Genomic DNA, 12,767 nt, shown 5'->3' with positions numbered 1-12,767 from the left:
TATTAACTTACAAGACCACTGGCACACAACATTCTTACAGGGTACACGGGGCGATAACCATCACAGAAAATATCTTGGTTTCATGGTACCACGGTACATAATACTAAACAACTAATGGGTTACGGGTTATTATATACTATATTACACAAAATGGTGTGTCCTGACAGAAATTCAATTTGATGCAAGTGTGAAATATACAATTCAATACCGTGGATAAACTCACTCCTACATGAGCTAAAAGATTTTGATTCCTTAAGGCCAAATTCAGAGTGTAACAAAAATACACTACAATGCAAACGAGTACCACAAAAATCATCAGCATCATAACTGTACAATCCACAAGAACAGCAGTGACATTCTTTCAGTCAGTCTTCCTTTCAGAGCGAGTAAAGTCGACTCACTGTATTCAGATAATAATTTAATCATTGACGTGAACTGCGACGAAAACACTGGCCCACAGCATTCAATTTCCTTGAGATTTTTTTTCACCAATCTAATTACTGACACTTGATGGCAAGTCACCAGATAACCAGGTAATTTTAAGAACCGAAGGTAACTTGAGCCCATGTCATTTGCTCTTGCCCGCGAGTTACGGGCTGTACCACTGACCTCTGTACCTGCACCCCTAACAGAGCCCGTCCTCTCAGAGGCCACCAGGTGTAATCGCACTTAATGACACACAGCTATGGCTACCCAGGATGCCACCATGCAAACCTACCTTGTCCTCAAGGGCCGGCCGATAGCCCAAACCTGGGTGAAAGCTAGAGAAGTCAGTGCGCTAGGGCAAGCAGATTCTCACTCTGTTGGCAAACCCTACCCCCCGACACTGTGTGTGTGTGTGTGTGTGTGTGTGTGTGTGTGTGTGTGTGTGACACAGGCGAGCCCCAGCCTCTCCTCACTCCTCAGAGGCTATATAAGGAATGTAAAACTACACCAAACTATTTCAGCCCAACACCCACATGAGTCACAGCCAGAGGGAGAGAGAGGGGGGTAGAGGAGGACGGAGAGAGGTAACGTCAACGACCCTTATATTCTGGCAAAAGCCTTTCCACATAAACGTCATCTGATTTTTCCCTTTTTCTTTTTTTTTTTTTAAGTGTAGTTGAGAGGCGGCAGACAGCCACCGCTGAAGTAAAGCTTATGGAATCCTACATTCCTCTTGAAGGGCACAGAACAAGCAAACCTAGCAATTATAATTTTTTAAGCAACAGAGGAGCTCACGTATACAGAAAAGCTGAGACGGAGACAGCATCACACCCTAAGCATCCCCAACCAATAAAAAACTGCAAAGCCGCCAATTTAATGCAAATCCTTACGGAATTATTATTATTATTATTTGTCTCCATCTTCATATTTGTGTGCAGGCATCCAGATCACATAAAACAATCTCAATTAACACAAACTTGGGATTAGTTTTCCTGCCACTTTTTCTCCTCATATATAAAGACAAAAAAAACACCCAGGAGCAAAGAAAATCAATTATGAGGCAGACTGATTGAGACAGTAAATGGGAAATAACAAGTCCTAACAGCAACAGGTAATGGGGGTTAGATCTGACTTAAGATAGCAGCACACTGCAAATTGTTAGTTTCTTTCTCTTTTTTGTGTGCAATAACACAGTGGATTACATTTAATTTAATGAAATAGCACCAGGGCCAGTGGAGGGCTCCTCAACCTGAGACAATAAGTATGTCAGTAATGTCTGTGGCACTTAAGTGACGTCGTTCCTGTTTATGGTATGGCTATTTATAATCGCCCATGGTGTCACTAATATTATTCCTATAGGAGCTTGTACCTCTACAATGCGACCATCTTCAAAACACAACTGAATTACACGCTTTTTGGCTAACAGGGCTACGCAATTACGAGCTTACGTGGCTTTACTTTTAATTGATTTAAAAGTGTGCAAAGACAATAATTTGCAACCTGTAATTAAAGGGCTCGACTGCAGTGCAATAAACTCCCCCAACATTTACAGCAAGAAGGTAGCAGGAAGAGACTCTGGACAATAGTAGAGTGCAGAGCTACGAGCTGACAGAGCGGCAGCAGCTAGCCAGAAACCATAAACTTGCACAATGAGGAGCAACAACACAGCAGAGAAAAAGTTACAACACATGCCACACAAAGCGGTGGATAAAAGTTTACCTCCTGTCCGCCAGACATCACGTCTCAAGTCGTTATACCAAAAAAAAAAAAAAAAAAAGGAAAAAGTCAGTCGGTAAGCAGCAGGCTAACTTTTTCGGACTTCCTTGAAGCGGACGTCAGGAAGCCACCGTGGATCACTTTGGTGAGCAGAGGATCATTCCCTCACATTTCTCTTTTAGCAGGACTCGACTCGAAACGTCAGAAGTCACATGGGGGGCTGATCCGGCTGTAAAAACCAGGAGGAGAGGAGGAGAGGCCGGGCTTTATGTTCAGACGAGCTCAGCCGTGACACCACCAGGACTTTAATCACACTTTAACAACTGCTTGAAGTGTTGTTTTGGTTTCTGTTTTTTTTGTTTTTTTTTTTTAACAACACTCAAACGCCCCACTGCACAACACAAACCGGCACACATCAGATGTTTATACTGTTGGTGGAGGATGATAGATAGATAGATAGATAGATAGCTTTATTAATTCCTGAGGGAAAATTAGGTCATCATAGCAGCATGTAGATTCAAGTACAAATCAAAATACAAGGGCAGATATAGAAAGAATAAGAAACAATAAAGAACTGTATACAATAATTTAAAAAGTACTATTTACAATAAAATGCTTAAGTAGTTGTAAAATTAATAATAAATACTGAGGTATCGTGGAGTTTAAGGTAAGTGGAACAAAAGGTGCAAGAGAATGAAGTGCAGTTTTATTCAATAATGATTTAAAGTGTAAAGTGTAAGTAAGATCCTTTACTTAAGTAACAGTACTACAACCTGGAAAAAATACTGAGTTAAGTAAATATATAAAAGTAGAATACCTAGTGCAGACAAGTGTATACTGTATTCAGTGATGGAATGTTACTTAGTAAGATTACTCAAGTACTGTACTTAAAGGTGCACTATGTAGTTTTACGCTAGAAAATTTTAAATCATAAGAATAATATCTTAATGGACTGATTATTTTTTTGACTAACTAAACAAACTCTCTCAGGGTTGAATGAATAATGACATAAACAAACTGACCTTAAAGTAGCACTTCTTAGTTTTTGGAGAAGAAAATCAAACTCTGGAATTTTAATATGAACAGTATTAATGAGGTAATAATACAAACTCAGAAATATTTATCTTTTCAATAAGTGAATAAACAAGCTGCTCTCAGAGGAAAATAATGTCCCCAAAACACTGTTTGAAGCTAGAAATGTGACAGGTTCTGCCACATATAAACAAAGTAAAACACTATCTAATTGTGTTTTGTCCTTTAAAGTCAGTTTGTTTATTCAGTCATGAAAACAAAGAGAGACTGTTTATTTAATTTGTTTAAAAAAAAAAAAATCAGTCAGTTTTTCTTCTGATTCAAATCTATTTCCCCAAAACTACATAGTGCTAGTTTTACTTTGTTCATTTTTGATGTCTCTCTCTCTATATATATTATACTGTATATTTATATTTCTTAATCTGTTACATTTATCTGACAGCTATAGTTGCTGTTACTTTGAGTACATAATAAATAACACAAAATATCTCCACCTCCACCAGCTTAATGGCACAAATGCTGGGTATTAATATTACATTCATCATATGGAATAATATTTAAGGTTTAAGGTTGACAAGCTGTAAAAAATTAATTAAAAAAACATTTGGAGAGTGTGACTTACTTTACAAGCGGCCTTCCTACATAAGTATATTTACTTTTGATAGCAAGGTTTTGCTGTTAAATTACACAGAACAATTTCACTGTTTTTACTTTCATTTGTTGCAGAGTTTTGTTTACACTGTTATTGCTACACTCATATTTAATTAAAGGATCTGAATACTTCTTCAATACTGCTGACCAACAGATAAAAGTATGTAATGCACTGCTTGCCCTCTATTTGTAAATCATTAAATCTACCATTAAAACTGTACTTTAATTTTGATTACAACGTTGGCATATAGGCTTATGTCTTTCTGCTCCATCAAATAATAACAGGAAAATTATATCTATTTCAAGCAAATATAAAAAAAAATGTAAATGGCCTGCGTTGCATTTTGTGTATGAAATGTGTTATTATTATTATTATTATTATTATTATTATTAAGAAGAAGAAGAAGAAGAAGTTTCATTCTTTTTGAGATGACTCTAGTCTGACTCCAGATCAGCTTCAGAGTGCAGACATGCAGCAGATGGGCAGCAGATGGAGACAAACGGTAACAAAAGGAGGACTGGTACCCTCAGGGTGCTGCCCTGCTTCATCATCACAGTGGCTGAACAAGTGAAGAAATCATGAATCATCAGTGAGGCCATTAAGTGAAGCTTAGATTGTTTATTAACGACACATCACGAGTGATTTCTTTTTTTTTTCCATTGTCGCTCTCAGTGGCCCACTCAGAACAGCTGATATCCGGGTGAATTATCTGTGTTGTTTATATCAGCGTTGTTGAGCTGGTGGCCTCGTTTTGATGCTTGTAACATTAGCTAGCTGAACCTACCAAGCTTAGTTAAACTTGTAAACACTTTTTGTGAAAGATGGCTGACAACGGAGCACACCCGACCGAAGAGGACCCAGCTGCCGCTTTCCTGGCCCAACAGGAGAGCGAGATAGCGGGGATAGAGAACGACGGCGAAGGCTTCGGGGCGCTGGAAGGAGCGGACGACCAGCAGTCGTCCGAGCCGGAGCCGGTCAACTATGGCAAGTTTGACACTGAGCTAGCTAATGTTAGCAACGAGCTAACTGAAGCTAGCTAATGTGCGTACCGGTACTTGGACTGTGCTGGTAGTAGTTATCGAGCAATAAACCACCTCCCTAAATGTTAGGAGCATCACTAGCTGTTACAGTCATTTAGTCAATTTATGATTCTTATTCACTCGTTCACTTTTTAAATAATGTAGTGTTAGCTTCTCGGCGTAGTTAGCTGGCTGATGGTGGTGCGTTTGTTTGAACACAGACAACGTACCTTCGTTAGTAGACGTTAATAACAGTTCATAAAGCAGGCGTAAATTTAGAGAAGTCAAACCAAGTAGAATTTAATAACGTTCTGAGACCAAAGCAAGTAAATAAACGTTGGCAAAGTTATATAGCAGTAATTGAGCTAAATGATAGTTATGTTAACTGTAGACACTTGCACCGGATAAACCTGTCCTGCTAACTAACAACGTCAGTGGCAGAACAGGTGCTGCTGCATTTCTGACATCTGTAAGGTTTCGTTAGCATGATAACAAAGAGACACTATGGAAGAGGCGAACACACGTAAATCCAGGTGGGGAGGAAGGATAGCAGACTGGAAAACTCCAAGAAGCCTATTTTTTTTAAATAACATTAAACTTTGATTTCTCTTAATAATGTTAGACGCTTTCGGAGAGGAGCCAGCCACGGTGAATGGGGACATGTTCCAGGTGAGTCTCCATGGCCTGTCACTTATACAGTATTTGATATATTCAGGAATTATATCTGTTTGAGTTTTATGCTGAACATCATCAAATCATTTCGTGTACTTTATCTCTATGTTTTTATTGGCAATCATGAATGTAATGATGTTATGCCTCTATACTCCACCCAGTGTTTTGATCAGCAGTTTATAACTGAGTAAATATTTAACTGTCCTCTTAAAAGGAGTCCAATGGCCCAACAGACAACTATGCAGCCATCGCCCAGGTGGACATTCAGAGGCAAGAGCCGGAGAGTCTACGCAAGTGGAGGGAGGAGCAGAAGACACGCCTTGAGGCATTAGGTGAGCAAAGATGTCCTCAACTGGGGAATGAATCACTCTTGTGTGATGCACTTCCTACTCTGCAGCTGCGATGAGTCACCATGATGTTGTCATATCGCGATGCATCTTTTATGGTTAACCTTTTAGGACGCATGACGTTGCACATCTAATTTTGGCACGCGTAGACCTAATAATATATCAGTTCTTTTCTTCTACCTTTCTCCCCGCCGTCGGTGTCTGCCGTTGCACCCCAACAAGACTCAGCATCGGAGGCAGCAGAGGCAGAGTGGAGAGAGAAAGCCAAAAAGGAGCTGGAGGACTGGCACGTACACCAGAGCGAGCAGATGGAGAAGAACAAGGCCAACAACAGGTTAGGGTCTGACATATCTCCTGTTAACAGGCAGTGAAGTAACAGTTGGTTAATTGTCGTGATGTGACAGGTGCTATAATCACTACACTGAACTCATTGTGCTCGGATGTTGTAATTTTTCTCAGTAGGAATTATTCAATATTTGATTATTCACATTACATGCCGATTTTTTTATAAACTGAATGTTTTTATGAGATATGTTGAAAGTCATAGCGTTTGTGTTGGACTTACCGTACCAACGGATCAAATATTAGAGCATCAGTAGTGTTGCTTATCAAATTTGTTCCCCACTACTTAAAGATAGTAATTTTAGCTTGGTGAAAGTCAGTATGTGCTCACGAAAATATGGCAGCCTTTCCTTTTCTTGACCGAGCTAACCCCGTTCTTCTCTCACACTTTCCAACAGACTCTGTCCAAGTCTGGCACGGTATCACTTTGCATCTGTGGCTCTAGTCTTTTTGGCCAGTTTTCTTCCTCTGTGTCTGTGCAAGCACTGAGAGACAATCCTCTAATGAGATGTTAGTCTACAGCTGTGAGTCTGTGGAGAATGTCTGGAAAACAAAACAGGAAGCTGGCTAGCTAGGAGGAATGCAAACAGCAGAGAGCAAATGTCACAGATTTTCTCATCCACCCTGCAGCCTAGCACCGAAACAAGCATGATCATTGGCAACAGTGGCACAGATAGTTTGCGCAGATTAAAAACCTTGTTCCACCCCCTCGTTAGAACTGTTTCTCAGTCGCTTGTGTAATGCTTCTGATGCAGACGCTAACAATTCTCTGCTTGTTGTTTGACACTGTTCTCCTTTCTCCTTCTTTTTTCCTGCTTTCTTGGCCTTGCCTGCGTACTAGGATTGCTGACAAGGCTTTCTACAAACAGCCCAACTCTGATGTTATAGGCTTTGTGTAGGTTTAGAATTCTTACGCTTTTTAATGTTGTATGAACTACCCCCTGAGTTACCACTAGTTGATTTTCATCTTGTCGCATGCCAACACTAGTTTTTGTCTTTGAAGGCCTAATTTGGTATTCCCCGCATTTTTATTTGATTGTCCCCTAAAGACTGTAAAAAACATATAAACAGGTCTCCAACAAAAGTGTATGATTGGTATGAAGAAATGCATGAAGTTATTGTGTATCTTATGCACAGGTGCTATTCATAATGTTATTGAACTTAGTGGTTGAGCGTCATTTTCTGGTCAGACGGGTTCGCTGTGATGGAAACCGTTCTGAGATCCCTCTAATATTGCAGCTCATTCATTCATGTCTTTCTCTGGTCTCCCTCCCACCTGTAGAGCATCGGAGGAGGCCTTCCTGGCAGAGACCGATGGCGACAGCCCAGGAACCGAATGGGAGAGGGTAGCCCGCCTCTGTGACTTCAATCCGAAAACCAACAAACAGGCAAAGGATGTTTCTCGAATGCGCTCCGTCCTCATCTCCCTCAAACAGACGCCCCTCGTTCGCTAGAGGAAGGTCACAGGGAGAATATTTGCCTCTTCAGTTTTAATCTCACATTGCATCTTTAAGAGTTTTTATGCCCTTTTCCATAAAATTCCTGGTATGTTTATAACCTTTGGAAACTTCCTTGATGCCTATTATATTGAATTAATATACTTAAACCCGCTATCTTGTGAGAAGATGAAGGACTACTCTATTGTTACAACACCCTTGAGAAGGTCAGTTTTATCACTGCTACACATAAGAAAATATTGTTACTGTAAATTAAAAACATTTTCCTTCCCCTTTAACTTTTAAATTGTTACTGGGTCATCTTTACTGCATGCCTCTGCCAATATTTTGAATGCACAATTTATAGTTGTTTTATAAATTTGCATTTTGGTTGATGTCAAACACTTACTTATTAAGCACTGTTGCATATTAGATTGTAACCACTTATGCCTCTCATCAATGTAGATTTATGAACACAGTTTTTGTTCACATTTGATGTATGATATCCCTAATTACCATATTTAATGTAGCTGTCATATTTTCTCTTTCAAATGCCTAAGCTTGTGGCCTTTTTGATGTAGCTCTTACTTGAGTATTCAGCCAGATGGATTTCCTCTTCAATTAGGCTCAGTTTAAAAAGAAAAAAAAAGAAAATACAAATCACAACCAAAGATCTCGGTTATCAGCTAAATTTTCGCACGATTAATGGCTCGTGTCATTTTTCTCATTTCACGGATTTTTCTCAGCAGACATTTTATGCGCCACTTTTTGTGTTACACCAATATGTTTAAGATTTTTTAAACAACAATCAGCAAGGTGTCAATTTCAATAGCAATGTCTGCACATTGTTTCACATGTTGCCTATTTGGACATTATGAATACTGAACAAAAAGTGAATGTTAAAAGGGAAGGGGAAAATAAAAACAGCGGAGTGTGATCACCTGAAGTGGTTTGTCCTCGTCCATCGAAATGCCCTGGAGATAATCAGTTAAAGGGGCAATATGTAAGAATTGACCACTTCTTGAATTCATACCATTCAAAAAAATAGGGATCTGGATATCAGCAGAGGAACCGCTATCTGCTACCAACTGTAAGCTGCTGTTAGCTGGTAAGATCAGTTAGCCGTGCAGCTAGCAGTAATATATCTGATCCTGCCCAGAGCATCGGGGGAAGTGTTAAAGTTGTTGTTCATGGTACAAAGTGGCTGCAAGCCAGCTGATAGCATGCTGTCCTGCAATAGATGCCCTACCTCTGCAACACAACACACAGACATCTTTGACGTAATGTCACAACTGATATTTCACATTTTGTTGATAAAATCCTTACATATTGCACCTTTAAACCCCAGTTTGTCCAGTTCATATGTGAGAAGATATCATTTTATGTGACCCAGTACCATCATCCATCCTTGCATACACTCGGACGCACATTACTGAAGGCTGTGTGCTACTGTGAAAGTGTGCGAGGGATTTACCCACAATGTCAGTGTTTCAGTGTTGGTTTCCAGGTGCACAGGAGCATGCTCTGTATTCCATCTTCCCATCCAGATGTAAACAGTCAAAGGTCTCAAATATCTTTACTCTGGCCATAGTTTTCCAAAAGGCCTATTTTCAGTGACCTACAACACGATGTGTGTACAAAAGGCCAAAACACCCATGTACATGTTGACAAGGCCTGTACAGGCATGATTTTAATTTGTTTCCATGGGAGTCGCTGTACTTGCCATCTGAATGCCTCTGCACAAGTAAAACAGTTTCACAAAGTCCTGTTACATTCTTAATACAACATCTGGAGACCTCCTATCCATGGGTTTCAACATGAAATTGTAAGTCTGTTGGGTGTTCATGGGGGAAAATGAGACTGGGCCTGTGTTTTGATTTAAAGCTTCTTCCTATTTAGATCTGCTCACCCTGGCCGTTAATATGAAAACTGTGTTCACGATTAATTTCCCCACTTTTTCTTTTTTTTTTTTTAAATGACTGTTAAATAAAGGTTGTAGAAGGAGTAGGCGTCCCCCCGAATACAGTTGTGAGCGTGATTCTTTGTCTCAAATACACAAACAAGACATCAGGTTCAACTTAAAATTTATATCAGAAAACATGTAGGTGTTATGTGAAACATTTCTGTGGCAACACATGGGAACATTTGAAACGTGAGCCACAGGAAAAAACAAGGAATATATAATTTATATTCATCAGCATTTTGCTTCAATATTATTGTAGCACATAACAAGTAAAATCCAGCCTGGTTACTTGGTGTGATTGGGAGCTGATTATACTTTCAAATATACCACCGTGAGCCATTCACAGTTTTCAAACAACAATAAATAGTGCTGGCCTTTACAGAGGTATCTGAACAATGGAGTACATGATACATTATTCAATTCATTCAGACAGATCAGTCCGCTTCCAAGTCAGTCTGGTCTGTCGCAGGGTATAGGGAGTGGTCCGTCTTCATTGCTTGGGTTTCAGAGCTGTGGCGAAAACTCCAAAGATAAGGGCACAAACAGTAAAGCCCTGGGCGAAGATACGTCCCCGCATCAGCATCTGGGACTGTTTGGTTTTCCCTTGATGGAAGGCACGGAGACCGTAGATCAGTGCTCCTGCTGTTCCCAAACAACCTGGAGGACACAAGGAAAATCAGAACTTAGCAAATAGAATACTGCTCAGGGAACAGGAGGTTGACTGTAATGGAAAAAAAGGTAATATGTAGTATTAGAGCTGCGGTGAGTTTTAAATATTACACTAATGGCAAACTATTGGGTAATCAATTAATCTGTTAAGTCATTTTTAAGAAAACAAATTCTCTCATATGTGCTTCTCTTTGTGAATATTTTCTGGTTCCTAAACTGAAGATCTCTGGGTTGTGGGCAAAACAAGACTTTAGAGGATTGTATTAGTAAACACACTGATCCAAATTTTTTACCACTATCTGATATTTTATTGACCTAATTTAACTAATTGATTGATTGAGAAAATGATCTACAGATTAAATCGACAATATGAATAAGTGTTAGTTGAAGCACTGGTTCTGACACCGATGGGCTATCAAGGTCACAATTAACACTAAATCCAAACATTACAAATTCACCCAAATCAGAGGGATAAAAACCTGATTTAACCCAAAGTAGTGTCCACCTAGTCATGCAAATAGTTTAGCTAATCTCTGATGAGATTTTTGAAATATCAGTACAATGAATTGTTTGTGAAGCTTAAAGAACACAAAGTACCACTGAGAAACGCAACATGTCCATCGGGCTTCACTGTCAGCTGTTCTGAGACTATTAACAAATAGTGCAATCCCAAACTGTATCCAATATCAATATGGGAATTTCACCTCAAACTGTGAAGTGTTGCAGCCCAGTCACAGAGATGGACATCTCTAATTAATCAATTAAAGAAAGAACATGATTGTGATCGGGTTACTTCCAAGGGCGCAGTAGCTGCACCATGTTTAAAACCAAAACAGTGTCAAACTTCCAGCTACAGATAGATAGATAGATAGATAGATAGACTTTATTTCAGACTCGGGGTCCATACAAACATAGCGCAGCTTTAATTCAGGTTTGGTTATGGGCGACTTCTTTTATCGTAATTGAAGTCAGCTCTTATTGACAGTGTTCAACACAGGCTGCTCATTAGGCTCGATAACATTACTCTTTGATTTTAGCTTTACTTTGTGACTATTTCCAAACACCATACACACAGTGGAGCCTTAGATGATAACGCAGAATTAGATATAAGTGATTGGACCACTGAAGACAGAACGTCCTGCACTTGTGTAACTTGGCTCTGCACTGTTCCAGCTTGTGTAACTCACCTATAGGGACGAATGGGTTCTCCTTGGTTTTTCTCAGGAATTTTTCTTTGAACGTCTCATCTTTGACCCTCGGCGAAGGGTTGAAGCCCTCAATGACCGGCGGCTGAGAGAAGTCGAACGGTACAGGTCCAGGAGACGCCTTCGGTGCCTGTTCCACTGGTGTTGTCGCAGCCGCCATGCTTACCTTGGACTGAAGCGCCAATGAGGAAGCAGGGAACTACACTTCCGGTTACACTTTGCCCCCCGACTTCAAAATAAGAGTTATAATATATAATAAGAGTTTTTTTGTTTTTGTTTTTGTTTTTTAAAGGGGATTAATGCTATCGTGCCCCCTCCTGGCTTCTAGATGTGTATGTATTGTGCATATGATATACACTAAGAGGAATTAAATAAATGTCAGTATTAATTCAAGTGCAGTGCTCTATACACAGTGTGGTGGCACATTAATAAACCAGCATGGAGATTTAACTATTGCAAAATCCCATAGAAAATGTAAATATAGCATGAGAAACATATCTTTTCCAGTTGCTGAAGGGCTTTATTTGATCTATATTATGGTAACTCAAGAGAACTCAGTGCTTTAATGTGTAATAATCAACTGGGGCCTACAGGCTCAGACAAGCATTGTAAAACTATATAAACGATATGGTCCAAGAAAATAATCAATCTTTGGCACTGCAATCTATGACAGCCCAAACCAGATTAGGTTTGATCATGACCTTTTAACCCTGTGAAAAATGTTGAATAAAAATGTAATGTTTGCTACGCCTTTCTACTTTAGGTTACAATAGATCCCCACTATCAACACTGGGTGGCAGTATTGAATAAAGTTCACCGTTGCAGCCATTATTGACTCTCAGATAGGCGGTGACGATGCATTATGGTTTGGAAAACAGTATTTATGCCTGTAAGGGCACAATAAATTATTGCATTTACAGCACACTTTCTATACTGCATAAGCTCATATGTTTGATATGAATGTATGCATGTATATCCAATTACATCAGCCTGACTAGCTTTCCAACTTGTTTGTAGGTCAGATTCAAATAACAGACACCCTATTTAAGTATCACTGGGAATGACAGTGAACCCTTCCAGCTAGCTCAAGTCTCAGCTAAAATAGTTTAAAAGGAAAGAAACTCAACATTCATACCGTGGTCATTTAAAAAAATCTTTCAAATCTTCTTTACGACCATTAAGGCAGGTTTTTAAGACTCCAGCTGCAGAAAAGGACAAAAAAAAAAAAATGCCCAAAAACCTCAATAATAATGATAACATTATAATGATTCATAAAACAGCACACAAA

The 12,767-nt window shown here is 39.4% G+C and overlaps 3 protein-coding genes across 9 annotated transcripts in view; 1 reads left to right on the top strand and 2 right to left on the bottom strand.

The window, feature by feature from the left end:
- pdlim7 (PDZ and LIM domain 7) overlaps nucleotides 1-2,354 on the bottom strand; it is a 36,565-nt gene extending 34,211 nt beyond the window's left edge. For 2 of the 4 annotated variants that reach the window (XM_030395373.1, XM_030395374.1), the window contains exon 1: nucleotides 2,146-2,354. In XM_030395373.1, coding sequence (XP_030251233.1) covers nucleotides 2,146-2,163 — 18 coding nt within the window. In that variant the 5' untranslated portion in view covers nucleotides 2,164-2,354. The other 2 variants (XM_030395375.1, XM_030395377.1) reach the window with 2 other exon arrangements.
- A 1,977-nt stretch (nucleotides 2,355-4,331) lies between these two features.
- On the top strand, nucleotides 4,332-9,525 carry cltb (clathrin, light chain B). 4 transcript variants are annotated; one of them, XM_030396645.1, is made up of 7 exons: nucleotides 4,332-4,810; nucleotides 5,468-5,514; nucleotides 5,732-5,849; nucleotides 6,087-6,198; nucleotides 6,605-6,625; nucleotides 7,048-7,101; nucleotides 7,489-9,525. In XM_030396645.1, the coding sequence occupies exons 1-7, from the start codon at nucleotides 4,648-4,650 to the stop codon at nucleotides 7,658-7,660; spliced, it is 687 nt and encodes a 228-aa protein (XP_030252505.1). In that variant the 5' UTR covers nucleotides 4,332-4,647; the 3' UTR covers nucleotides 7,661-9,525. The 4 variants fall into 4 exon arrangements, with proteins under 4 accessions (XP_030252505.1, XP_030252508.1, XP_030252506.1 ...); XM_030396648.1 differs by lacking the exon at nucleotides 7,048-7,101; XM_030396646.1 differs by lacking the exon at nucleotides 6,605-6,625 and having other exon boundaries at nucleotides 4,333-4,810.
- Nucleotides 9,301-11,712, bottom strand: higd2a (HIG1 hypoxia inducible domain family, member 2A). Its single transcript, XM_030396650.1, has 2 exons — nucleotides 11,462-11,712; nucleotides 9,301-10,262 (listed from the first exon to the last, which is right to left on the bottom strand). Exons 1-2 carry the CDS (start codon nucleotides 11,637-11,639, stop codon nucleotides 10,096-10,098), a joined length of 345 nt encoding a protein of 114 aa, XP_030252510.1. The 5' UTR covers nucleotides 11,640-11,712; the 3' UTR covers nucleotides 9,301-10,095.
- Between the last annotated feature and the right edge of the window lie 1,055 nt (nucleotides 11,713-12,767).

Source organism: Sparus aurata, chromosome 18 (genome assembly GCF_900880675.1).
Source record: "Sparus aurata chromosome 18, fSpaAur1.1, whole genome shotgun sequence".
Lineage (NCBI taxonomy): Eukaryota > Metazoa > Chordata > Actinopteri > Spariformes > Sparidae > Sparus > Sparus aurata.
The sequence above is the reverse complement of the archived record's forward strand: the minus strand, read 5'-3'. Positions and strand labels throughout refer to the sequence as shown.